Below are 27,057 nucleotides of genomic sequence, written 5' to 3'. Positions count from 1 at the left end.
ACAGGTGTGAGCCACTGCACCCAGCCCTAAGTTCACTTTTTTTGAGACAGGGTCTCACCCCAGTTGCTCAGGCTGGAATGAAATGGCATGATCTCAGTTCACAGCAAACTGAGATCACATCAAACTCCTGGGCTCAGGTGATCCTCCCACCTCAGCCTCCTGAGTAGGTGGGACTCTCCTGGGTAGGTGGGACTCCATTTCAGAGTGGAAGGTCTTTAGAAACACTATTAACCTAATTGTTATTAGCTTGCTATAAGTATTATGTCAAAAAGTGCCGATGACACTCTGATCAACTTTTCTTTTTTAAAGGCATTAGGTATAGCTAGACTGTAAAAGGCAAGTGTTGTGAGGCCCAAACCTAAGACCCTAAAACCTAGGATGAGTCAAGACTTCATAGTCTACATGAGTAGAGGCAGCATTAAAGGAAAACAAAATTATGTGGCTATCAAATTCCAAAGAAGCCCCATTTTATTACAGAGAGCATACAAAGCCGTTTCCTCATAGGGAAAAGTGGTTTCCCTTCTCCAGGGTAACAGATGAGCCTTTTCCGAAATTCTCAGCTTTCTCTTCTATCGATACTTCCCATGTCTGTTAAAGTGTTTGTAGAGATAGCGGATGCGTTTATTAAGGTTGTGCAGGTCATCAGCGAACATTCTGTGTCCAACCATTTTCTTCTTTCGGATACAACGTTGCAATTCATTCCCCTTCCAACCTCGAAGCCATACGGGGCCCCTGATCAGTTCTTTGGGGTGCTTTTCAAAGTTTCCTGTGTAATGTGAGAGAACACATTAGATCCAAGACAAGAGGACCCATCCTACACCAGCTAAGCTTTCAACCCACAGTTGCATCTTGCTGAGCAACACCTATAGGCAAGACACATTACAGTAGAGAATCAATAGCACTCTGGAGCCAGACTGCTTGGGGTTAAAATTCTGACACTGACATTTATTAACTTTGGAAAAACTGATTTCTCCGTTCGTTCCTCAGTCTCCTCACTTATGAAGTAAAAATTATATGAGGGCACTCAGAACAGTGCCAAACACAATGTAAACAGCTACATAGGTGTTTGCTCTTACTATTGAGCACAGTATCAGTCTCTACACAGGAGGAAAAGATAGTCGTTACAACGTAATTGCCATTCTGAAATTCTATACCACGTCGAGGGTCAAGTCTTACCCAGGATCCCGATGTTGTCATACACTCCGAACATGGCCCTCTTCTCATTCCAACGATCAACCACTTTGGGGGGCGGGAGGGTGAGCCTTATACCGATCAACCTAGGAACATCTGAAGATGGGGAAGGGAGGGAATGAATCTGAGCCGCCTATTACACTACGAAGCGGTTATCGGGGTGTCTACATCAGCCACTTACCGAGAGAGAAGCTTCTGCACGCCAAAGGCACCCAGTCCAACAGGCGCCGACCCGCCCCGCATAAGAGGCTCCCTGCCATTTCTCTAGTCCCCCCTTCAACAGCACACCAAACAAGCCCAAGAATGAGGCCCAAATGTGGCCCTCAAGAAGATGACGACAGGACCTGTCCCCGCCGACTTCACAAGTATACTAACGTGAAGGCAGCCATCTTGGGCCTTACCCAGGTAGCTGCGGGCGCAGGGCCCGCCTAGGACCCGCCCCCTGGTTCCGGCCAGAGGGGTAAGTACCTCCGAGGGGTCCCTCCTCAGTGCTTCCGGTTTGCCCGCCGGAAGTTTTGGAGCGCTGAATTAGCTGAGGTCCGCGACTCGTCGCTGATTCCCAAAAACTGAGATTTCAAGAAAATTCATCCTTTCCACTTTCTTTGGCGTCCTTTAACTGTGAAGGATATGAAGGTTGAGAACCTGGAACCCGCTTCCAAAGACCAAGCCCTTTCTCTGTGCCTCACAGCAGTCTTGCGCTGTAGGTGTTTTTATTATCCCCATTTTACTACGGGGAAGGAAATTTGAGGCCTTAAAAGTGACTTGCTGGACGTCACTTAGCGGAGGAGATGGCGAAACCTGGATTAGAGTCGATGCCTTTTAACTCCCAGCGTGGACTTGCCTCCTTTCCTGGAGGTGACTGAATGGTTCAGTATTCCTGCTGCCCAGCCAGGGACGCGACATCTCTGGCCCGCAGAAATACGGCCTCCCCGCCGACAGGGCAAAGGGGGGCCTTGCGGGCAAAGAGGCATTAGCGGGCGAGTAGGGCGTGGAAGCGGGGGCCGGAGCCGGAGCCTTGGCCCGCCCCCGGGCGGCGCTGTGATTGGCCGGCCGCTCCGGCGACCGTCGCGATTGGCCCTCCTGCAGCCGTTGAGATTTGAACTCGGTATTTGTGACTTTGCCCGCGCGTTGCCAGACTCAGAGGTGGGCCTTTGCCTCTGCCTGCCGGGGATTGGTCGGTTTCTCCGCCAACTTGAAAACTGCCTCGCTGATTGGTGCGTGTTTTGCACGCGTGTTTTTTCCTGTTCATTTCAGCCCGACTGCCGGAGTCAGAGGAGCCGCGGGTGAGATCCCCAGGTAAGATGTGGTGTTGCAGGTCGTAAAAGAGTAGGAAAATCGAGTACATGGCTGTGTGACCCGGAATTGGACAATATACAATAGGCAGGGAGGTCTAGTAGGTATATCCTTGGGGCGCAATGTGGGAGAAACTGTAAGTCTGACAGATCCGCAACGGAAGATGTTAAGCAAATCGCTTAACCTTTCTTATTTCAATTCCCGCTCTGTAAATGCAGTTGTATTATTATGCACCCCGTAGGATTGAGGATAGGAGACTTAGATAGATATGATATATGCAGATAGTCTAACAGACCTGGCACAAGATAAATAAATCGTCTGTGTTAATGCTTTTCCCATTCTGGTGCAGGAGGCCCACTGGCCCCTGCTGGGGCACTGTTCTGGCCTCAGATGAGACCAGACCATTCTCTCTGTACTTAAGAGCTTTGCACATAAAAATGGAAATAATAGTAACTTTAAAGAACTATAAAGTGGCACAATATGCCACTTCATAGTTTGTTTGTTTTTTTTTTAAAGACGGGGTTTCACCATGTTGGTCCTGCTGGTCTTGAACTCCCGACCTCAGGTGATCCGCCCGCCTTGGCCTCCAAAGTGTTTGGATTACAGGCGTAAGCCACCACTCCCGGCCCACTTCATAGTTCTTTAAACACCTTCCTACTGCTTGATTCGTTTGGTCATCAGAGCAACTTTGTGAAGTAATCAGAGATTAGTCACTTTGTCTTTTACAGATAAGGCCCAGGGGTTTAAGTAACAAGACCAAGTGGCAAAGTTACTACTAGAATTAGTTTCTAGTCCAGGGTCAATCTCACATCCTGTCAGATAATGTTATTAGCTTGCTGTAAGACTAAAAGCCCTTTAGCTGCCATCTTGCGTCCCTGCGTGTGTGCGCCTAATCTCAGCTGGTCCACCCGAGACCCCCTGAGCACCAACCCTAGTCCCCCGCGCGACCCGTTATCCGCTCCGACAAGATGAAAGAAACAATCATGAACCAGGAAAAACTCGCCAAACTGCAGGCACAAGTGTGCATTGGTGGGAAAGGAACTGCTCGCAGAAAGAAGGAGGTGGTTCATAGAACACCCACAGCAGATGATAAACAACTTAAGATCTCCTTAAAGAAATTAGGGGCAAACAATATCTCTGGTATTGAAGAGGTGAATATGTTTACAAACCAAGGAACAGTGATCCACTTTAACAACCCTAAAGTGCAGGCATCTCTGGCAGCGAACACTTTCACCTTTACAGGCCTTGCTGAGACAAAGCAGCTGACAGAAGTGCTACCCAGCATCTTAAACCAGGTTGGGGCAGACAGTCCGACTAGTTTCAGGAGACTGGCTGAAGCTCTGCCCAAACAATCTGTGGATGGAAAAGCAGCACTTGCTACTGGAGAGGAGGAGGATGATGAAGTTCCAGATCTTGTGGAGAATTTTGATGAGGCTTCCAAGAATGAGGCAAACTGAATTGAGTCAACTTCTGAAGATAAAACTTGAAGAAGTTACCGGGAGCTGCTATTTTATATTATGACTGCTTTTTAAGAAATTTTTGTTTATGGATCTGATAAAATCTAGATCTCTAATATTTTTAAGCCCAAGCCCCTTGGACACTGCATCTCTTTTCAGTTTTTTGCTTATACCCAATTCATTCTTTGCAGCTAATTAAGCCGAAGAAGCCTGGGAATCAAGTTTGAAACCAAGGTTAATAAAGTTCTTTGCCTAGTTTAAAAAAAAAAAAAAGACTAAAAGCCATTATGCATGTTAGGGGTGGGGAAGTAATAGAACCAGATATAAAGACAGGTCTTAAATATAGATCCTGACCTTTTCACTGTTTGGTTTCTAGCCCTGTGAGCCTGTAGGAGAAGATGGCCCCCCAGATGTATGAGTTCCATCTGCCATTATCCCCAGAGGAGTTGTTGAAAAGTGCAGGGGTGAATCAGTATGTTGTGCAAGAGGTACTGTCCATCACACATCTTCCACCACAACTTAGAGGTAAGACTTCATAGCTATCACTGTACCTAGCTCTTCCAAACAACCGTCCCACATGGAGTTGCTACACTGTCATTTCTGTTCCACTACACCAGGAAGCTCCATAAGATCAAGAAACATGTTTTTCTTACTTTGCTGTTTTATCATAACATTTCATGGGTTACATGAAACAAAGAGTACATTCATTAACTGCCTTTTCTGAATTAGTCAAAAACAGTCTTGGTGTACATGATTACTCTTGGGGGGAAAGTTTTTTCCATCTTTACCTCTTACCATTTGTTAAAATTAAGTCCTGGTGGATTTAAGAGTTATAGGAAGGGGATAGCTTTTTCAGAATGTCTGGGACTTAACCCGAGCTGTTTTTGTAATACCTTTTTAGAGTCTAGATATCCTCCTTCCAAGATGTGCAATTGTGGGTTAAAAAAACTCATAATATATATGTACCACTGCAACACCAATATATGTACAGTGCAGTCGCCTACTGAAACCTATAAATGATGAAAAGCACCTTTTGCATTATCAGAAAGACCTCATAATGTCATTGTACTTGTTGGAAGCAGTTTTGTAGCAGTTAGGTTGCTTTGGAGGTACATAAATTAAAGACTGTGGAACCAGGCTGCCTGGATTTGAATCCTGGTTCTACCACTCTGACCTTGGACAAGTTATTTAATTCTCTTGGTGCCTTGGTTTACTAATCTGTAAATATAGAGATTATAACCTATTTCATTAGTTATCACCTACAAGAAGAAGAGTTGGTTAATGCAGCAGCTTGACAATATGGCCCCAGCTTGTCTCCTCTTGGCCTTTCTTTCATGGATGCTAGATGGCAGCTTCTTATTCTTTCTTAATTTTTTTTTTTTTTTTTAGTCAGGGGTCTTGCTCTCTCACCCAAGCTGTAGTGCAATGCTGTGATCTCAGCTCACTGCAACCTCTGCCTCCCAGGTTCAAGTGATTCTCCTGCCTCAACCTCCCGAGTAGCTGGGATTATAGGTGCCTGCCACCATGCCCAGTTTTTTTTTTTTTTTTTTTTTTTAAGACAAAGTCTCACTCTTCCGCCAGGGCCAGATTGGAGTGCAGAGGTGCGATTTCCGCTCACTGCAACCTCCGCCTCCCGGGTCCAAGCAATTCTCCTGCCTCAGCCTCCCTAGTAGCTGGGCATACAGGCCCACACCACCATGCCCAGCTAATTTTTGTATTTTTGTGGAGACGGGGTTTCACTATGTTGGCCAGGATGGTCTCGATCTCTTGACCTCGTGATCCACTCGCCTTGGCCTCCCAAAGTGCTGGAATTACAGGCGTGAGCCACCACACCCGGCTAATTTTTGTATTTTTAGTAGAGACAGGGTTTCACCAGGTTGGCCAGGCTGGTCTTGAACTCCTGACCTCAGGTAATCCACCCACCTCAGCCTCCCAAAGTGCTGGGATTACAGGTGTGAGCCAATGTGCCTGGCCTTCTTTTCTTTTTCTTTTTGAGACAGTTTCTCACTGTTGTCCAGACTGGAGTGCACTGACAATCTCAGCTCACTGCAGCCTCCCTGTCCCAGGCTCAAGTGATTCTCCTGCTTCAGCCTCCCAACCCAGTAGCTAGGATTACAGGCAAACGCCACTACCTCCCAGCTAATTGTATTTTTAGTAGAGATGAGGTTTCACCATGTTGACCAGGCTGGTCTTGAACTCCTGACCTCAAATGATCACCCACCTCAGCCTCCCAAAGTGCTGGCATTACAGGCTTGGGCCACCACACTAGGCTAGATGACAGCTTCTTGTTCTAATGTCCAGAAGTGGAAAAGGAATTTTCTATATTGTACTTTTTCTTCTTTATTTTATTTTGAAAGACAAGGTCTTGCTCTCTTGCCCAGGCTGGAGTGCAGTGACGTGATCACTGCTCATTGCAGCCTCAGCTCACTCAAGCAATGCTCCCGTCTCAGTCTCCCAAGCATCTGGGACCACAGACATGCACCACCATACCTGGCTAATTTTTTTTTATTTTTTGTAGACATGATGTTGCCCAGGCTGGTCTTGAACTCCTGGGCTCAAGCAATCGTCCCACCTTGGCCTCTTAAAGAGCTGGGGTTGCAGGCTGGAGTGCAGTGGCCTGATCACAGCTCACTGCAGCTTCAACCTCCCGGGCTCAAGCAGTCCTCCTACCTCAGCCTCCCAAGTAGGTGGGATCACAGACATGAACCAAAGTGCAGAGATTATAGGCGTGAGCCACCATGCCCAGCTAGCCTTTTTTGTTAAAAACTAAGACACAGACACACACATTAGCCTAGGCCTACACAGGGTCCGGGTCATCAACAAGTTATTAGACGATGGGAATTTTTCAGCTCTATTATATTGTTGTTATTATTATTATTTTGAGACAGACTCTCTCTTTCTTGCCCAGGCTGGAGTGCAGTGGCACGATCTCAGCTTACTGCAACCTCCACGTCCCGAGTTCAAGCAATTCTTCTGCCTCAGCCTCCTGAGTAGCTGGGACTACACATGCACACTACAGGTGCACGCCACCATGCCCGGCTAACTTTTTTTTTCCTTTTTTTTCCCTGAGACAAACTTTCACTCTTGTTGCCCAGGCTGGAGTGCAATGGCACGATCTCAGCTCACTGAAACCTCCGCCTCCCAGGTTCAAGTAGATTCTCCTGCCTCAGCCTCCAGTGTAGCTGGGATTACAGGCATGCGCTGCCATGCCCCGCTAATTTTGTTTTTTGAGTAGAGATGGGGTTTCTCCATGTTGGTCAGGCTGGTCTTGAACTCCTGACCTAAGGTGATCCGCCCACCTCCACTTCCCAAAGTGCTGGGATTATAGGTGTGAGCCACCATGCCTGTCATCTTTTGTTTTTTTAGTAGAGATGAGGTTTTACCATATTGGCCAGGCTGGTCTCGAACTCCTGACCTCGTGATCCACCCATCTCAGCCTCCCAAAGTGCTGGGATTACAGGCGTGAGCCACCACACCCTGTTATATTTTTATGACACCACTGTCGCATATGTGATCTGTTGTTTACCAAAATGTTACAGGGCACAGGTAAGAGAAATAGAATTACCCAGACTGGCTAAACTGATCAAATTATTACCTAGGAGCCTCCTTAAACTTAAGCATATCAACTATTTGGTAAGCAAGGAAGAAGGTAGAGTGTGGAGGTTCGCTGATGGATGGCAAACCAACAGTGTACACAGATACACTATGTCATGTGGATATATATGTCACCAATTGAACATGCTGCATACTATGACAAATTATTCTTCAGTTATTATAACGAGGCATCGTTTTTTTTAAACAATCACTTTTTTTAAGTTCCGGAGTGCGTGTACAGGATGTGCAAGTTTGTTACATAGGTAAACATGTGCCGTGGTGGTTTTCTGCCCCTATCAACCCATCACCTGGGTAGTAAGCCCAGCGTGTATTAGCTATCTTTTCCCTCCCGCCATTCCACCCCTTAACAGGCTCCAGTGATATTGTTCCCCTCTCTGTGTCCATTTGATCTCATTGTTCAGCTCCCACTTATAAGTAGGAACACGCAGTGTTTGGCTTGCCCTGCTAATTTTTATGTTATTTGTAGTAACGAGATTTTGCCATGTTGCCTAGGCTGGTCTCAAACTCCTGAGCTCAAGTGATTTGCCCGCCTTAGCCTCCCAAAGTGCTGAGATTACAGGCATGAGCCACTGCACCCAGCCAAGAGTCCTTTTTTTAAAAACAATTGCATTCCTTTGATGATTTTGGTGGTTAGAACCCTGAATACAACTTCTCCTCTAAATAATATAAGATCAAATTATTTAATTCATTTAACAAGTATTTACTGATCATATGCTGTGTGCCAGGCATTGTTCTAAGCACTGGTAATACAACAGTAAACAAAACAGGCAAAATGACAAAGTTCTTCTTTTCAAGGCTCTCAACAAATAATAAACAAGTAAATATGTAGTATAACAGGACCCCTTATCCAAGGAGATATATTCCAAGACCCCAATTAAATGCCTGAAACTAGAATAGTACCAAACCCTATATATACTATGTTTTTTTCCCTCTACCTGCATACCTATGGTAATGTTTAATTTACAAATTAGATACAATAAGAGATTAACAACAATATTAATAAAATAGAACAATTATAACTATGCCAACATCACTACTCTTACACTTTGGGGCCATTATTAAGTAAAATAAAGGTTCCTTAAACAGAAGCCCTGTGACAGTTGATCTGATAACCCAGGTGGCTGCTAATGAGTGAGTTAGGGTAGCATATACAGCCTGGGTATGCTGGGCAAAGGGATGATTCACATCCCAGGCAGGAGGCAGCAGGGCAGCACTAGATTTTATGCTACTCAGAATGGCACACAACTTAAAATTTATGAGCTGTTTATCTCTGGACTATTTCTTTTTTGTTTTTGAGACAGAGTCTCGTTTTGTCACCCAGGCTGGAGTTCAGTGGCTTAATCTCAGCTCATTGCAACCTCCACCTCCTGGGCTCAAGCAATTCTCCTGCCTCACCCTCCCAAGTAGCTGAGACTATAGGTGAGTGCCACTGTGCCCTGCTAGTTTTTGGGGGTTTTTTGTTTTGTTTTGTTTGAGACAGTTTTAGTCTTGTCACCCAGGCTGGAGTGCAGTGGCACGATATTGGCTCACTGCAACCTCTACTTCCCCCAGGTTCAAGCAATTTTCCTGCCTTAGCCTCCTGAGTGGCTGGGATTATAGGCACTCACTACCACACCCCGCTAGTTTTTTGTATTTTTTAGTAGAGATGGGGTTTCACCATGTTGGCTAGGCTGGTCTCAAACTCCTGACCTCAGGTGATCCGCCCACCTTGGCCTCCCAAAGTGCTGGGATTATAGGTGTGAGCCACCAGGCCCCGCCAATTTTTTCTATTTTTAGTAGAAATGGGGTTTCACCATGTTGGCCAGGCTGGTCTTGAACTTCTGACCTCAGGTGATCCGCCCACCTCAACTTCCCAAAGTGCTGGGATTACAGGTGTGAGCCACCGTGCCCAGCCTGTTTCTGGAATATTTCATTTAATATTTTCAGACTTGAGATTGACCACAGGTAACTGAAACCTCGGAAACCGAGAACATGGATTGGGGAGGACCATTGTATGTTAGATGGTTGTAAGAGCCAAAGAGAAAAAGCAGACAGTGTGGCCAGGCACAGTGGCTCACACCTATGATCCTAGCACTTTGGGAGGCTGAGGCTGGTGGATCATTTGAGCTCAGGAGTTTGAGACCAGCCTGGTCAACATGGTGAAACACCATCTCTACCAAAATTACAAAAAAGTTAGCTAGGCATGATTGTGTATACCTGTAGTCCCAGCTAGTTGGGAGGCTGAGGTGCAAGAATTGCTTGAGCCCAGGAGGCGGAGGCTGCAGTGAGCCATGATCACACCATTGCACTGCAACCTGGGCCACAGAACTAGACCCTGTTTCAAAATTAAAAAATAAAAAGAAGTGTACTGCGAATGGTGGCTCGTCCCTGTAATCCCAGCCACTTGGGAGGCAGTGGCAGGAGGATTGTTTAAGGCCAGGAGCTCAAGACTAGCCTGGGCAACATAGTCTCTAAAATTAATTATACAAAGCTTAGTAATAAATAATATAGCCAGGCACAGTGGTTCACGCCTGTAATCCCAGCACTTTGGGAGGCCACGGTGGGCAGATCACGAGGTCAAGAGATCAAGACCATCCTGGTCAACATGGTGAAACCATGTCTCTACTAAAAATACAAAAATTAGCTGAGCATGGTGGTGCGCACCTGTAGTCCCAGCTACTCGGGAGACTGAGGCTGGAAAATTGCTTGAACCCGGGAGGCGGAGGTTGCGGTGAGCTGAGATTGTGCCATTGCACTCCAGCCTGGGCAACAAGAGTGAAACTCTGTCTCACAAATAAATAAATAAATGAAATAAAGAAGAAGATAGTAGGGCCTGCCATTTTTATGTTGGATTATCAGAGAAGTCTTGCTGATACATCACGTTTGAGCAGAGACCTTAAGAAAGTAAGGAAATGAACTATGCAGATTATCAGGGAAGGGCATTCTAAGCAAACAGAAAAGCTCAAGCCTTGAGGTGGGCAAATGCCAAAATAGTTGGACCTAAAGCTAGGAAAAAGAGATTAGGTAGGAAGTGGTACAGATTATTCTAGAATCTTGCTCCTCAAAATGTGGTCCTCAGATCAGCATTGTTAATATTATTATCTCATGATCTGGGAGCTTACTAGAAATGCAGGATGTCAAGTCCTACTTCATAGCTGCTGAATCAGGAAATCTGTATTTTAAGAAGATCCCCCAGGGAATTTGGGTACAATTATAAGTTTGAGAAGCACTGATCTCTAGAGTCTCATAGACCATGGCAAAAACTTGAACTTCAGTGTGAATGAACTTGAAAGCCATTGGGTTTTGAGCATGGGAGTGACACAGTCTGACATTTTAAAAGATTCACTGACGACTGGGCGCGGTGGCTCAGGCCTGAATTCCCAGCACTTTGGGAGGCCAAGGTGAACGGATCATGAGGTCAGGAGTTCAGGACCTGCCTGGCTAACATGGTGAAACCTCTTCTCTACTAAAAATACAGAAATTAGCCAGGCACGGTAACAGTTGCCTGTAATCCCAGCTGCTTGGGAGCTGAGGCAGGAGAACTGTTTGAACCCAGGAGGCGGAAGTTGCAGTGAGCCGAGATTGTGCCATTGTACTCCAGCCTGGGCAGAGACTTTGTCTCAAAACAAAACAAAAGATTCACTGTCTACTGTGTTGAGCAGAGACTATAGGAGGCAAGAGGAGAAGCAGGGAGACTAGTTTAGTGGCTAATACAGTAATACCAAGTAGATTGGCCTGGAGGAATAGCAGGGGAAGTGGTGATAAAATGTTGCATTTAGGATGTATTTTGAAAGTAGAGCTTACAGGAATACGGATGGATGGGATTGGATTTATAGAGTTGGAAAGGAATCTGAAATGAGATGATGACGAGGCTTTTAATTTTTTTGAGACAGTCTTGTTCTGTTGGCTCTGTCACCCGGGCTGGAGAGCAGTGGCATGATCTTGGCTCACTGTAACCTTTGCCTCCCAGGTTCAAGCAATTTTCATGCCTCAGCCACCTGAGTATCTAGGATTATAGGTGTGCACCACCACGCCTGGCTAATGTTGTCCAGGCTGGTCTTGAACTTTCGGCCTCATGTGATCTGCCCGCCTCGGCCTCCCAAAATGCCAGGATTACAGGCCTGAGCCACCACGCCCAGCCTTACAAGGCTTTTTGACTTGAACAGCTAGAAGAATGAAGTTACCATTTACTGAGATGGGGTAGAATATGGGAGGAAGAGGTTTAGATTGTTGTTTATGTGAGTGTGGAGTTCAAGGGAGAGGTGTCAGCTAAAGATACACATTTAGGATTTAGTACTCAGCATGTAGACAACATTTAAAGCCATGAGATTGGAGTGAGTTTAGATGGAGAAGAGAAGCAGTTTGAAGACCAAGACCTGAGACAGTCCAGCATTTAGAGGTTAGGAAGATGGCGAAGAACCAGTAGAAGACATTAAGCAGTCATTGGGGCACAAAGTGAATGAAAGAGCTAAATGGAAGCCAAATAAATAGAGCGTTTCAAAAACAGGAGGTCAACTGCAGATTAACTATTGGATTTATTGATGTCAGTCACTGGTAACCTTGACAAAGCTATTTCATAGGATGCTGGGGGCAAAAGCCTGCTTGGAATAGGTTTTTAAGAAAATGGAATGAGAGAGATTAGAGATGATGAATTTACATAATGTATTTGTTTTAATATGGGCAGCATTACGTGTGTATGTTGAGTAGGAGTGATCAGAGAGGGAAAAGCTAGTGATGCAGAGGAAGAGGGTGCAGTACCTTTAGTAGGTAAGAGTATGTGATTTGGTACACAGGGAGGAAATGGCTTTACAGGACATGGACAGTTTATCCACAGTAGCAAAAAAAAAAAAAAAAAAGGCAGAATATATGGGCACAGATGCAACTAGTGCAGGTAAATATAGAGCTTGGGGCAGTCGAAAGTTCTCTTCTGTCTGCTTATGTTTCCTCGATAAGAAGGGAAAGCCTTTAACTGAGAGTGAGTTTGGGAGGAAGATCATGGTGTTATGAGCAGAGGATAGGTGTGAAATAATTGCCTAGAAGAAAGTGAATAGACTTGGGTGTATGAAGGCCCACTTCAGATTAGTAGTCATGAGTTTAACGTTGGCATGTTTGTGTGTTTTTCTCAGGCCATTTTTATTTGTGTGGTTACATGAATGGAGTAATCAGAAAGTTGATTTAACCTAGATTTGCCAGGGAAGTGTGTGTTGTTGTTGTTGTTAATTAGTGGAATAAGAAGTATCATAATATCTAACAATAGGGGAATAGTAACTTAATTAAGATAGATACAAGGCCGAGTGTGGTGGCACTTCCTGTAGTCCCAGCTACTCCAAAGGCTGGGGCAGGGAGATCACATGAACCCAGAAGTTTGAGGCTGCAGCAGGCTATGATCCTGCCACTGCACTTCAGCCTGGGCAACACAGCGAAACCCTGTCTCAAAAAAAAAATTGTTTACCAAGGTTTCTAATACACTTTTTGTAATGCTAAATTTTAAAAAGCAGAACAGAGAAGTGAATATGTGATGTGAACTCAACAATGGAAATATGATGTATAGAAAATGGACTGAGAAAAATTATGCTGTTATAACTGAAAGCCTGAGACTGGATATTTATAATTAACAGAAATTTATTGGCTCACAGTTTTTTCTGGAGACTGGGAAGTCGCAAATCAACACACCAGTAACTGGCAAGGGACTTCTTGCTGCATTGTTGCAAGGCAGAAGGCAGAAAGGCACAAATGAACCTGCTCCCTAGAGCCCTTTTTATAATAATATTAATGTATTCATGACGGTGGAGCCCTCATAACCTAAACACCTCCCATTATACCTCACCTTCCAACACTGTCATGTTGGGGATTATGTTTCCAACATACGAATTATGGGGGCACATTCAAACCATGTAACATATGCTAAGTATTGTTCTGACCGGTTTGCATGGATTATCTCGTTCAGTTTTGACATTCATACCTACCATTGACCCTTGAACAATGTGGGGGTTAGGGACGACAACCCCTGTGTAGTAAAAAATCTGCATATATAACTTTTGACTCCCCCAAAACTTAACTACTTAAGGAGACCTGACAACTAAGTGCATTGTGGGATCCTGAAGCAGAAAAAGGACATAAATGTATAAACTTTTTTTTTCTTTTTTAAGATCCTGAGTTTGTGTTCACTCCTAACTGCTATAAGTTGGACAAGTCATACAGCTACTCTACGATGTAAAATAGGTTTAATACTGTCTCCTTTAGCTCAGGTGTGGTGAAGCTCAAACAAGGCTCTAATTGTAACACAAATATATCATCATCATTATAGGTTACACTAAAGTGAACTGTTTGTCTCTTTTTTGAGTGATTCTACCAATAAAAGTAACAAACTGAGTTTTCTGCCATGGGTAGAATTTACTAAAAAGTCCTCTCTCTCTTCCAAATGTATTAATTTTTTCATCTTCATAGCATTTCAGGCTGCCTTCCGAGCTCAGGGGCCCCTGGCTATGCTGGAGCACTTTGATACTATCTACAGCATTTTACAGTAAGTGCAACACCCAGCTGGTACTTTAAAAAGAACTGGTGGCTGTTTGTCCTAATTGTGCATGTTAGTCCTGAAACTCCTAAGTTATAGGTTCACTGATAAATGCTTCTGGGTATTGATATCTCTACTGATGAGCATGTGCCCAACTTGCCACATATTTATTCAGTTGAACAATTTCACATGTGTTTTTAAACATTAGATTCCACAGGTAGATCTGATCTGTTAGACAGGGCTCTGCAGTCTCCTTCCTATCTCACCCCCACACTTTGTCTTTCCCTCATAGTCACTTTCGAAGTATAGACCCTGGCCTCAAAGAAGATACTCTGGAATTCCTGATAAAAGGTGTTTGTGGGTCATCGGGTGGGGGATGGAAGGTGTTTGTTGTCATTTGTTTGTTTATTATTTGCTACGTTTTATCAGCCACATGATGATATCAAGGCTGTTGTGATTCAGTTGGTTTGGCTAAGCCCAGGGACCTTTGGCCTGTTAAAGGTCTGTAATCTTGGTGGGCGATACAGAGTTATGTGTGTTCACTGTAAGGGCAGACCAACAAGAACTTTTTCCTACTTTTGAGCTATCTCTTTTTAATAGGGGTGATTCTTCCAGTTGCTGGAGAGAGATTGTGGTAACTGGAGGGAGAGAGTAGGAACAGGGCATGTTCAGGGTATCATGGCCAAGGGTCCCAAAGGACTTAGTTTGTATTATGACCGCTGAGAGATGAAACACAGATCTTTGGTAATCTGATGGCTGCAAGTGCTGGGTGTTTTGAAGTTGGGGTATATGAAAGAAGTGAGTGAAACTGACTCCAAGATTCTGCCCCTCATAGTGGTATCCCGCCACTCCCAGGAGCTTCCAGCTATCCTGGATGATACAACCTTGAGTGTATCAGATCGAAATGCTCATCTAAATGCCCTCAAAATGAACTGTTATGCTCTGATACGACTTTTGGAATCCTTTGAGACCATGACCAGCCAGACAAACCTCATGGACCTGGACCTTGGTGGGAAGGTAAATTTGGAGTTTTGGGCTCACTTTATATGGGGTCTGGGGAGATAGGGGAACGGATGGGAAACGGGGGAATCCAATGATCCTATGAATCCTTTCTGTCTTCATTGAGAGTTTAGGAGGAAGAACCCAAAAGTATCACACATTTTCTTCCTAGACAGATAGCACTGTGCAACGTGTAATATTTCTTCCATATCACCTTCTGTCTTGTCTTGATACTGGATTATTTGGGCACTCAGACTGGCAGATCTTGACCCTCTTTGTTCCCTTATTTTTTCCTCAATGTATACCTGATCCTTTTTAGGGTAAGAAAGCTCGGACCAAGGCAGCCCATGGCTTTGACTGGGAAGAAGAGAGGCAACCAATTCTTCAGCTTTTAACGCAGCTACTTCAGTTGGACATCCGTCACCTGTGGAACCACTCAATAATTGAAGAAGAATTTGTCAGGTGGGTAGGGAGGATGGCTACAGATAATACTGAGCTGTGAGAGTGAGGCTCTGTTGCTAGATAGGCCCTTTTTTTTTGAGATGAAGTTTTGCTCTTGTCACCCAGGCTGGAGTGCAATGGTGCGATCTCAGCTCACTGCAATCTCCACCTCTTGGGTTCAAGCGATTTTCCTGCCTCAGCCTCCCGAGTAGCTGGGATTACAGGCGCCTGCCACCACACCCAGCTAATTTTCATATTTTTAGTAGAGATGAGTTTCTCCATGTTGGCCAGGCTGGTCTTGAACTCCTGACCGCAGGTGATCCACCTGCCTCAGCCTCCCAAAATGCTGGGATTACAGGCATGAGCCACTGCACCCGGCTGATCTGCCTTTTAATACTTCATTTCATCCCTCAGTTCTTTTTTTTTTTTTTTTTTTCCACACAGAGTCTCACTCTGTCACCCAGGCTGGAGTGCAGTGGTGCGATCTCAGCTCACTGCAACCTTAGCCTCCCGAGTAGCTGGGACTACAGGTGCCTGCCACCATGTCCAGCTAACTTTTCTCTTTTTTTTGAGATGGAGTCTTGCTCTATTGCCCAGGCTGGAGTGCAGTGACATGATCTCGGCTCACTGCAACCTCTGCCTCCCAGGTTCAAGCAATTATCCTACCTTAGCCTCCCAAGTAACTGGGACTACAGGTGCCTGCCACCACACCTGGCTAATTTTTTGTATTTTTAATAGAGACGGGGTTTCACCATGTTGATCAGGCTGGTCTCAAACTCCTGACCTTTTGATCCGCCTGCCTCTGCCTCCCAAAGTGCTGGGATTACATCATCCCTCAGTTCTATCTGCAATAAAAGTATAATCATAACATGGAGTTGCTAAGAATTGGATAATGAAATGTTAGAAAGTCATCTAAATGCCCATTTATTTATTCCTAAAACAGTATTTACTGAGAATCTCCTAGTTGTGCAGCTGGCACCATTATAGGCACTGGAAACAAAAGTTTCTGCCCTCTTAGAGTCTGTACTATAGAGTAGAAATAAGTAAATAAGTAAATAAAATAAGTAAAATAAGTTTGATGGAAGAAGGTTGTGATTTTTAAATCAGCTACTCTAGGCCAGGTGCAGTGGCTCACACCTATAATCCCAGCACTTTGGGAGGCCAAGGAAGGTGGGTCACCTGAGGTCAGGAGTCAAGACCATCCTGGCCAACATGAAGAAACCCTATCTCTACTTTAAAAAACACACACACACACACACAAATTAGCTGGGTGTGGTGGTGAGTGCCTGTAATCCCAGCTACTTGAGGCTGAGGCAGGAGAATCACTTAAACCCAGGAGGTGGAGGTTGCAGTGAGCCGAGATCACAGCATTGCACTCCAGCCTCGACAACAGGAGCAAAATCCTGTCTCAAAAAAAAAAAAACAGTTAGATAGATCAATCAATCGGCTACTCTAATAAGACTTCTTTGAGATGGTGACATTTGAGCAAAGACCCAGAGGAGGTGAATGAGGCCTGTGAGAATATGTGGAGGAATAGCAAGGGCAAGGAAAAGGAACAGCAAATGTGAAGATCTTGAGGAGGGAGTGTGTCCAGCATGTACTAGCAATAGCAAGGATGCCAGAGAGCTGACAGCTGAGAACAGGGAAGAAGGCTAGGCTGTGAGGCCATGGGAGCGATGGGGAGCCAGACCGCAGGTTCTTGTGGGCCATCATGGTGTCTTTGGCATTTCCTCAGAGTGAGATGGAGCCTTGGGGTTTCCAAGCAGGACAGTGAGGTGATCTGACTTGTACTTTAACAGGGCCATCCTAGCTGTTATATTGAAATAAACTATGGAGGGAAAGGGGAAGCAAGAGACTCATTAAGAGGCTTTTCCAGTAACTCAAGCAAGAGATGATGGTGTCTTAGACCAAGGCATGGCAGTGGAGATGGGGAGAAGTAATTGGGTTCTATACTTTTTCCTTAAGGTGGAGCTTACAGGATTTGCTAACAGACTGGGTGTGAGGTGTGAGGTGTGAGGTGTGAGGGAGAGTCCGTTGAAGGATGACTCTCCTGGGTTTTGGCCTGAGCATTTGGAAGACTAGAGTTACTGGTAACTGAGATAAGGAGAAGGCTGTGAATAGGTGTTTTGGGAGGAAGATTAGAAGTTCTGTTCTGGACACACAAAGTTTGAGGTGTTTATTAGACAGCCATGTAAAGTTGTCAGATTCGGCAGTTGAATATATAGGTCTGCACTTCAGGAGAGAGGTCTGAGCTAGGGATAACACATTTGGGAATATAATAGTATTCAAAGCTGTGAGACTGAATGAAATCAGTAAGTGTAGCCAAAAGAGAGCAGAAATCCGAGAACTGATACCCTAGGCCACTCCAGCATTAATTAAGAGTGAGGAAGCTGGGTGCACGGCTCTCACGCCTATAATCCTAGCACTTTGGGAGGCTGAGGCAGGAGGATCGCTTGAGCCAGGAGTTTGAGATCAGCCTGGGCAACATAGTGAAATCGTGTCTCTACAAAAATAGAAAAATTAGCTGGGCATGGTGGAGGCTGAGGTGGGAGCATCACCTGAGCTACAAGGAGGTCAAGGATACAGTGAGCTGTGATCGTGCCACTGCACTCTAGCCTGGGCAACAGAAGCAGACACTGTCTCAAAAAAAAGAGTGTGAGGAACTAGCCAAAGAAACAGAAAGGAGTCTTGTTCTTGTGTCCTGGAAGCCAGACGAAGCATTTATTTCAAGAAGAAAGTGAGTAACTGTATCACATGCAGCTGTGAAAGATAATTGAGCTGAGGATTGAATCAGTTGTTATATTTAGGAATGAGAAGTCACTGGCGACTTTGTCGTACTTTTATCATATATCCAGGTTCTTCGTCAGCATCACAACTGGTTGAAAGTTGGTAATCTTGAAGGAAGGAGTACCTAAGTGGGGTCAGCAAAGCAAAGCAACCTGGTATAGAAGGTCATAGCTAGAATAAAGAAAACTAGAAGACCCTGACTTTGGGAGCAGTAGGGATAGAATGAATGAGGCAGGGCAGGGCGCCAATATAAGTGGATCCCGACAGCTGCTTTCATCATCTCAAACTCTTCCTTTCGCAGTTTGGTTACTGGCTGTTGCTACCGCCTTCTGGAGAATCCCACTATTAGTCACCAGAAGAACCGCCCCACTCGGGAAGCCATAACACACCTGCTTGGTGTAGCCTTGACGCGTTACAACCATATGCTCAGTAAGTTACCTGTCACTTTGCCCTGCCTTTTTTCATTTTGCCCATAATTTCTCATGTTTAGTGCTTCCACAGGTGCCACGGTGAAGATCATCCAGATGCTGCAGCACTTTGAACACCTGGCACCTGTACTGGTCGCAGCTGTGAGTCTATGGGCAACTGACTATGGAATGAAGAGCATAGTGGGAGAGATTGTAAGGTGACTATTCCATCTCAAAGTTTCTCATGCTCATTTTCCTCGAGGAGGGAACAAAGAAAGATTGGAAATATATTGTCTGTGCAACAGTAGCTTCCTTCAGATATTAGATACCTGTCTTACCTTCCCTTACTGGGAACTGAATAATTGAGCTATGTTGCTGTGGCTGTGTTTTCTTCTCTGTGTAGAGAAATTGGACAAAAGTGTCCCCAAGAGTTGAGTCGAGATCCTTCAGGGACAAAGGGCTTTGCAGCATTCCTGACAGAATTAGCAGAACGTGTCCCAGCTATCCTGATGTCTAGCATGTGCATTTTGCTAGATCACCTGGATGGAGAGGTAGGTGGTCCCCTAGGGATCTCTAAGCTTCTTCTGGGGATTTGAAGTCCAGTGTTGAAAGGCTGTTTCTTAACAGAACAAGAAAGTAGCTTTGACAAGTTGTCTAGATTTATTGTTGTGACATTTCCTTTCTGTAGAGAAGCAGGTCAAGTTTGTTGAATAAGGTGCTCTTTATTAATCTATTAATCTTTCAATTCACATTGCTTTTATCCAGTTCTGGTAGGAGAGATGACATTTCTGCAGCTTAAGTCTAGTAAGAGCAACTCAGCTTTGGTTTATTTATTTTTTATTTTTTGGAGGCAGAGTCTGGCTCTGTCACCCACGCTGGAGTACAGTAGTGCAATTATAGATCATTGTAGCCTCGATTCCTGGGCTCAAGCAGTCCTCCCACCTTAGCCTTCCAAGTAGCTGTGACTTCAGGCACATACTACCAGGCCCAACTAATTTTTTATTTTTTTGTAGAGATGGAATCTTGCCATATTGCCCAGACTAGTCTCAAACTCCTGGTCTCAAGCAACCCTCCTGCCTCAGCCTCCCAAAGTGCTGGGATTACTGGCGCTGCCATGCCTAGCCTTCAGCTTTGATTGAGTCCCATCTATTTCTCAAGATAAAGCATCTTCCCACCAACTGGCTTGCCTTACTTTCTCAAACCATGAGCTTTCTCAAATCAACCCATGTCATCTCTCTCAATTCTCTCTCATCCCTGAATGCTAACCTGGCTGATTCCCAAACTGATATTAGGTACTCCTAGGTGAATGTCAAGGACAAAGACAGTCCACATGTTCATCTAATTTACTTTTTGTGCAAGACCCTATTTTCTGGTTCTTGGCCTGGCAAAACCTTAATCTTGCTTCTCCATCACATTATATATTGGACTTCCTGGCACCCTAAGGCAGATTTCCATGTTTCTGTCTCATTTTCTGTCAGTAAAGCATTGGAAGGAGAGTGGGAGGAAAAGGAAGGGATATTTATTAGTAAGAGTCAAAGGCTTTGAGGCCGGGTTTGGTGGCTTACGCCTGTAATCCCAACACTTAAGGGAAGCTGAGGTGAGTGGATCACTTGAGGTCAGGAGTTCAAGACTAGCCTGGCCAACATAGTGAAACCTGGTCTCTACTAAAAATATTTTAAAAATTAGCTGGGCATGGTGGCACATGCCTGTAATCCTAGCTAGCAGGAGGGTGAAGTGGGAGGATTACTTGAACCCGGGAAATGGAGGTTGCAGTGAGCCAAGATCACGCCAGTGCACTCCAGCCTGGGGGACAAAGCAAGACTCCGTCTCAAAAAACAAAACAGCCAGGAGCAGTGGCTCACGCCTGTCCCAGTACTTTGGGAGGCCAAGGCAGGTGGATTATGAGGTCAGGAGTTCGAAACCAGCCTGGCCACCATGGTGAAGCCGTGTATCTACTAAAAATACAAAAATTAGCAGGTACCCGTAGTCCCAGCTATTCATGAGGTTGAGGCAGGAGAATCGCTTAAACCTAGGAGGCAGAGGTTGCAGTGAGCCAAAATCGCACTACTGCGCTTCAGCTTGGGCAACAGAGTAAGACTGCGTCTCAAAAAAAAACAAGAACAACGACAAAGGCTTTGAGACCTCAGCTGAAGGGTAGTCATAAATGCTTTCCAAGTGTGTGTTGGTGAGTGTATGTGATTTTTATATTCAGCTGCTACTGCCATGCTTTCCTGTGTGAGTCCTATGAGAAAAAATTGTTTTTGGCACTTGTTTGTTCCAGCATTCTCTGAGCAAGAAGTCCTCTTTGGGACTCAGCTTTTTCCTTTGACCTCAGGATTGAATACCTAGGCAGTTAATCGGAAAAGTTATGGCCAAGCACAAGCAAGCTTCGCCTTGACTAAAGGCCTTATCCTCTCTATGCACCTCTCTCTTAGAATTACATGATGCGTAATGCTGTGCTAGCAGCCATGGCAGAGATGGTACTGCAGGTTCTGAATGGCGATCAGCTGGAGGAAGCAGCCCGAGACACCAGAGACCAGTTCTTGGATACTTTACAAGCCCATGGCCACGATGTCAACTCCTTTGTGCGGAGCCGTGTTTTGCAGCTCTTCTCCCGAATTGTCCAGCAGAAGGTAAGCAACCTTCTATGTGGCAAAGACATATGGTAGGCCTCTGTATACCAGCGTAAAGAAGAATCCAGTGTCGAAGGTAAATATCTGCCCAAAGAAGTCTAGAATTCACTTTTTTATTATCAGTAATGAAAGTCTTCCTCTACCAAGGACAAGGATACCTGGCTCCCTTTAAGGACTCCAATGTGTCTTGTCACCCAAGGAGTACTCCTAGTTTATATTCTGTAGAAAGGTTTTTTAGAGTGAGCGAGTAGCTCAATTTGGAGTGTACTGAAACTCATCTTGAACAAAATGGATGATGTGGGACTTGAGCAGGTTCTTCTCTTCCTCCTCTACACAGGCTCTCCCCCTGACACGTTTCCAGGCAGTGGTGGCTTTAGCTGTGGGACGTCTGGCAGACAAGTCAGTGCTAGTATGTAAAAATGCCATCCAGCTGCTGGCCAGTTTTCTAGCCAATAATCCTTTTTCCTGCAAGGTAAGTAGACTTGGTCCAACAAAAGAGAAGGAATTAAATGGAAACAGGGATGAAATTATATCATTTACTGACCCTGCTATTCATTTTACCTGATAGCTTAGTGATGCTGACCTTGCTGGACCACTGCAGAAGGAGACCCAGAAATTACAGGAGATGAGGGCCAAGAGGCGAACTGCAGCTGCTTGTAAGTAGTTACTGCCTCGGAGTCCTAACCCCAGACAGGCTTCTCCTTGCAGTCAGAAACCCCAGCGAAAGAGACTAAGTGAGACTGTCATTCAGCTGCAGTGCTGGACCCAGAGGAGGAATGGGAAGCCATGCTGCCAGAGTTGAAGTCTACCCTGCAGCAGCTTCTCCAGCTTCCCCAGGGAGAGGAGGAGATTCCTGAGCAAATTGCCAATACAGAGACCACTGAAGAGGTGAAAGGACGCATCTATCAACTGCTTGCCAAAGCTAGTTACAAGTAGGCAAAACAGGGGATATTCTTCATGATCTGTTTATGCTTAGAGTTAACTTTTGAGAAACTAACACAATGTTTCTTTTAAATGAACTGCAGTCAGATATGCTGCCACCAGATGATGGTAGATGCTTTCATGTAGCAATGGTCTGACCATAGGCACAGTCCACAATTAAGCACGTGTTTCTACTTTATAAATGTTTCAAGAAACTACTGAAACAATTAAATGTTAACAATATTATCAAACATTAGTACTCCTTCAACTGAAGAAGAGCACCTATAAGTTTGTAAGTTCTAGTTGTATGATCTTGAATAAGTTGCTTGAATTTTTGGGCCTCAGTTTCATTATCTGTAAAATAAGAAATTGATTAGATCTTATGATCTTTAATGACTTTCTAATTCTAAATTTCATGAGCTAATAATATCAAACTTGCCTAATACTACCTTAATCTTCAAACCTCCTATGAATTCTGATCTTAGAGAAAAGATTTCTCCAAGTGTTTTTGTGACTCTAAAACTTCAGAACAGCTTAACAACAAAAGCCCTTATAGCTGTCAACAAGTTGTGGTTTTTTTGTTTTGTTTGAGACAGAGTCTCACTCTGTTGCCCAGGCTGGATGGAGTACAGTGGCACGATCTCGGCTCACTGCAACCTCTGCCTCCCGAGTTCAAGCAATTCTTGTTCCTCAGCCTCCCAAGTAGCTGGGACTACAGGCACACGCCACCACACCCAGCTAATTTTTGTATTTTTAGTAGAGACGGGGTTTCACCATGTTGGCCAGGCTGGTCTTGAATTCCTGACCTCAGGTGATCCACCCACCTCAGCCTCCCAAAGTGCTGGGATTACAGGCGTGAGCCAGCCGCCAACAAGTATTCCTAAACCTCAGTCACAAGTTATTTGTTATTTATTTACTTCTTACCTAACTGGGATGTTTTTAAAAGGCTAGAGAGTGGCTTGTTTGCCCTATGACTCCCTTATGTCTCTTTAGTGTCCTCTTTTTATTTTGCTAAAGCAAAAATAGAGACTATCATTTTATAAGTGGATCTTCCACCAAGTATACTAGTATTTTCTCCTGTCAGTTAGAAGAGGGAGGGTTGTTTGTTTGGAGACAGGATCTCACTGTTGCCCAGCCTGGAGTGCAATAGCACGATCACAGCTCACTGCAGCCTCTCTGTAGCCTCAACTTGCCAGGGCTCAAGCTGTCTCCCAATTAGCCTCCCGAGTAGCCTGGCTAATTTTTATATTTCTGGTAGAGACAGGGTTTTGCCAAGTTGCGCAGGCTGGTCTCAAACTCGTGGACCCAAGCAACCTGCCCACCTTGGCCTCCCAAAGTGTCAGGATTACAGGCATGAGCCACCAGGCCCAGCCTGAAGAAGGTTTCTTCTCATGGTAAAGATTTTGCCCCTCCTTCAGAAATCCTCGGCAGTAGATGCTGGAGGTTAAATTCTTAATAACTAAGTTTTTTTGCCTCACAAACAGCAGCGTTTCTTCTCTGCATTTTGTATTGTCTGCTTTAACTTTGTATAACTTTAAGGTTTCTGCCCACAATTTTGGGGGTAGCTGGTATTACCAGATTGTCTTCCCCATCTTGCAGATAAGGAAAAACAAATCAAGTTAGATAACTCGACTGTCACAAACAGCTAGTAAATAGCAGAGCTGGCCCCAAGTATTCAGATTACAAATGCAGAGGAGTCTTATTGCCTGCAGTTACAAATTAAAACATACATTGTTATAAAACTTTCTTTTTCTTTTCTTTTCTTTTTTTTTTTTTTGTTTTTTTTTTATAGTCAGGGCCTTTGTTGCCCAGGCTGAACTTGAATTTCTGGGTTGATGTGATCCTCCTACAATAGCCTCCCAAGTACTAACTGGGACTATAGGTGAATGCCACCGCACTTGGCTTAGAATAAAACTTTTTAGTTTTAATTTAATTTTATTTATTCTTTTTGAGACAAGGTTTCACTCTGTCACCTATACTGGAGTGCAGTAGAGTGCAGTGGCACAATCAGAGCTCACTGTAGCCTCCACCTCCTGGGCACATGTGTTCCTCCCACCTCAGCCTCCCGGGTAGCTAGGACTACTGATGTACACCACCACCCCTGGCTAAGTGTTTTGTATTTTTTTTTGTAGAGATGGGGTTTTGCCATGTTGCCCAGGCTGGTCTCGAACTCTTGGACTCAAGGGATATGCCCACCTCAGCCTTTCAAAGTGCTGGGATTAGAGGCGTAAGCCACTGGGCCTAACTTAAATGATTTTTTTTAAAACAGCTTTGTTAAAAGCTGAAATATGCTTTTAAAAAATTAGGGGCCAGTTGCAGTGGCTCAAGCCTGTAATCCCAGCACTTTGGGAGGCCGAGACGGGTGGATCATGAGGTCAAGAGATCGAGACCATCCTGGCCAACATGGTGAAACCCCGTCTCTACTAAAAAATACAAAAAACAATTAGCTGGGCGTGGTGGTGGGTGCCTGTAGTCCCAGCTACCCGGGAGGCTGAGGCAGGAGAATTGCTTGAACCCAGGAGGCGGAGGTTGCAGTGAGCCGAGATCGCGCCACTGCACTCCAGCCTGGTGCCTGGCAACAGAGCAAGACTCTCTACAAAAAAAAAAAATTAGATAGTACGGTACATTTACATGGTGCAAAATTTAAAATTACAAAAGGGAATGCCCCTGAAAAGTCCCCTTCAAACCTGTTTCCCAGCCACTTAGTTCCCCTTCCCACAGGAAGGCAATGTTAATAATTAATTGGGGCTAGGTGGGGTGGCTCACACCTGTAATCTCAATGCTTTGAGAGGCTGAGCCAAAGATTGCTTGAGCCCACAAGTTTGAGACCAGCCTGGACAACATGGCAAGAAGAAGATAATGTGCAGACAAACATGTTTTCTTTTTTCCCCCTTTTACATAACTGATAGAATTCTCTCCCCATTGATCTACCATCTTGCTCTTTTCACTTAACTGTGTGTCTCAGTGGTTTCTTAAAATATTTATGGCTGGGCGTGGTGACTCATGCCTGTAATCCCAGCACTTTGTAAGGTTGAGGCAGGCGGATCACAAGATCAGGAATTCAAGACCAGCTCAGCCAACATGGTGAAATCCTGTCTCTACTAAAAATACAAAAATTAGCCAGGCGTGGTGGTGCGCATGTGTAATCCCAGCTACTTGGGAGGCTGAGGCAGAAGAATCGTTTGAACCCAGGAGGCAGAGATTGCAGTGAGCCAAGATTGTTCTACACTCCAGCCTGGGTGACAGAGCAAGACTCCATCTCAAAAAAAAAAAAAAATATATATATATATATATATACATGGCCAGGCGCAGTGGCTCACACCTGTAGTCCCAGCACTTTGGGAGCCTGAAGCTGGTGGATCTCTTGGGGCCAGGAGTTTGAGGCCAGCTTGGCCAACATGGCGAAACCCCATCTTTACTACAATCACAAAAATTGGCCAGGTGTGCTGGCACATACCTGTAATCCTAGCTATTTTGGGAGCTGAGGCATGAGAATCACTTGAACCCAGGAAGTGGAGGTTGTAGTGCACCAAGATCATGCCACTACATTTTGGTCTGCATGATAGAACAAGACTCTGTCTCTAAAAAAATATATAGATTTATACATAAATAGTTTCCCACTCTCCTTTTTTTTTTTGAGAGGGTCTCACTGTGTTGCCCATGCTGGAGTACAATGGTATGATCACAACTCACTGCATCTTTGATCTCCCAGGCTCAAGTGATCCTCCCACCTCAGCTCCCTCGAATAGCTGAGCCCACAGGTGCACACCATCACACCCGGCTAACTTTTTTTACTTTTTGTATAGATGGGTCTCCCTGTGTTGCCCAGGCTGATCTCGAATTCCTGGACTTATGTGTCCCCATTATTTTTTACAGCTACATAGAATCTTATTGTATGGATATGCCTGAATTAACTAATTATTGAAGGTTTATTGTTTCTAAACTTAGGAAAGTTTTTAAACAGGTGTTTGGAGTAGGTTTCTGATTTTAAAACTTTAAAAAGACTTATTGGCGTTTTTTTTGAAGACTAGTAATGCCTTGTAGCTTCAGAAATAGGAAAAGTGTTTGCAAATGAACAATCGGGAAAGAAAATAGGAAAAGTGTTTTGAACCCCACCCCTTAGTAGGTGTTGCACAACTTTTTAAGCATGTTAAGAGCTCCTATTCTCTGGGCAGTAGGTCCAGGGACTTGATAGAATCATGAGGTATGCTCCCTTACAAATGCGGTGACATTCTTCTGGATGCTGACAGGCTGGTGTTCTTTCAGACAGGCCATCATTCTCACTCGAGAAGCCACAGGCCACTTCCAGGAGTCCGAACCCTTCAGTCATATAGACCCAGAGGAGTCAGAGGAGACCAGGCTCTTGACTATCTTAGGAATTATCTTCAAAGGTAATCGTTTTCCTTCTTCAGTCAATAAACAGCACCCATCAACTAATACTTAACTGAGCATTTACTTTATGCCGTCCATTAGCCTGGCTAAGAACCTGGTGCTGAAAGAGCCCAGAGATGAATTGGCATTGCTTCTGCTCTGGAATGGAAGCAGCCCATGGACCTAAGATTGATAGTCACAGGGTGACTGTGTAGAACATAGAAGGCTTTAGGTATAGTTTTTGAGAAATTAAGATATTTTAGAATAGGTTCTAATTTCATATCTTCACATTGTGGAAAGAAATATCCAGGGCCGGGTGTGGTGGCTTACGCCTGTAATCCTAGCATTTTGGGAGGCCAAGGCAGGAGGATCGCTTGAGCCCAGAAGTTCAAGATCAGCCTGGGCAACATGGCAAAACCCCCATCTCTACAAGAAATACCAAAATAATT

General features: G+C 44.7%; 3 protein-coding genes and 1 non-coding gene across 5 annotated transcripts in view; 3 read left to right on the top strand and 1 right to left on the bottom strand.

Annotated features, from left to right (window-relative positions):
* Positions 1-450: 450 nt before the first annotated feature.
* Positions 451-1,604, bottom strand: MRPL51 (mitochondrial ribosomal protein L51). The gene is made up of 3 exons (XM_012472832.3): positions 1,373-1,604; positions 1,177-1,287; positions 451-766 (listed from the first exon to the last, which is right to left on the bottom strand). The coding sequence occupies exons 1-3, from the start codon at positions 1,449-1,451 to the stop codon at positions 570-572; spliced, it is 387 nt and encodes a 128-aa protein (XP_012328255.2). The 5' UTR covers positions 1,452-1,604; the 3' UTR covers positions 451-569.
* Positions 1,605-2,321: 717 nt separating this feature from the next.
* Positions 2,322-27,057, top strand: part of NCAPD2 (non-SMC condensin I complex subunit D2) — a 35,181-nt gene continuing 10,445 nt past the window's right edge. The window contains exons 1-14 of the mRNA XM_012472831.3: positions 2,322-2,487; positions 4,318-4,466; positions 13,983-14,058; positions 14,342-14,400; positions 14,885-15,066; positions 15,368-15,510; positions 18,578-18,705; positions 18,778-18,901; positions 19,087-19,234; positions 21,119-21,316; positions 21,654-21,788; positions 21,885-21,972; positions 22,068-22,248; positions 26,504-26,628. Coding sequence (XP_012328254.2) covers positions 4,340-4,466; positions 13,983-14,058; positions 14,342-14,400; positions 14,885-15,066; positions 15,368-15,510; positions 18,578-18,705; positions 18,778-18,901; positions 19,087-19,234; positions 21,119-21,316; positions 21,654-21,788; positions 21,885-21,972; positions 22,068-22,248; positions 26,504-26,628 — 1,714 coding nt within the window. The 5' untranslated portion in view covers positions 2,322-2,487; positions 4,318-4,339. The remainder of the gene's footprint in view (positions 2,488-4,317; positions 4,467-13,982; positions 14,059-14,341; positions 14,401-14,884; positions 15,067-15,367; positions 15,511-18,577; positions 18,706-18,777; positions 18,902-19,086; positions 19,235-21,118; positions 21,317-21,653; positions 21,789-21,884; positions 21,973-22,067; positions 22,249-26,503; positions 26,629-27,057) is intronic.
* On the top strand, positions 3,266-4,253 carry LOC105731178 (transcription factor BTF3-like). Of its 2 annotated transcripts, XM_064376765.1 has the most exons (2): positions 3,266-3,837; positions 3,895-3,941. In XM_064376765.1, the coding sequence occupies exons 1-2, from the start codon at positions 3,453-3,455 to the stop codon at positions 3,939-3,941; spliced, it is 432 nt and encodes a 143-aa protein (XP_064232835.1). In that variant the 5' UTR covers positions 3,266-3,452. The 2 variants fall into 2 exon arrangements, with proteins under 2 accessions (XP_064232835.1, XP_064232834.1); XM_064376764.1 differs by having other exon boundaries at positions 3,266-4,253.
* Positions 14,478-14,807, top strand: LOC135275560 (small nucleolar RNA U85). Its single transcript, XR_010343179.1, has one exon. It is a non-coding gene; the product is annotated as a small nucleolar RNA U85 (small nucleolar RNA).

Source organism: Aotus nancymaae, unplaced genomic scaffold, assembly GCF_030222135.1.
Source record: "Aotus nancymaae isolate 86718 unplaced genomic scaffold, 86718_ANA_hifiasm-v0.15.2.pri h1tg000016l, whole genome shotgun sequence".
Taxonomy (NCBI): domain Eukaryota; kingdom Metazoa; phylum Chordata; class Mammalia; order Primates; family Aotidae; genus Aotus; species Aotus nancymaae.
Note: the sequence above shows the minus strand (reverse complement) of the source record. Positions and strands in the feature narration are given on the sequence as shown.

Coding starts and splice junctions, on each gene's coding strand:
- MRPL51 (XM_012472832.3), bottom strand. CDS start 1,451: ATGGCAGGGAGCCTCTTATGCGGGGCGGGTCGGCGCCTGTTGGACTGG. Junction 1,288..1,372: donor GTGCAGAAGCTTCTCTCTCG/GTAAGTGGCTGA, acceptor CCCCATCTTCAG/ATGTTCCTAGGTTGATCGGT. Junction 767..1,176: donor TGACAACATCGGGATCCTGG/GTAAGACTTGAC, acceptor CACATTACACAG/GAAACTTTGAAAAGCACCCC.
- LOC105731178 (XM_064376764.1), top strand. CDS start 3,453: ATGAAAGAAACAATCATGAACCAGGAAAAACTCGCCAAACTGCAGGCA.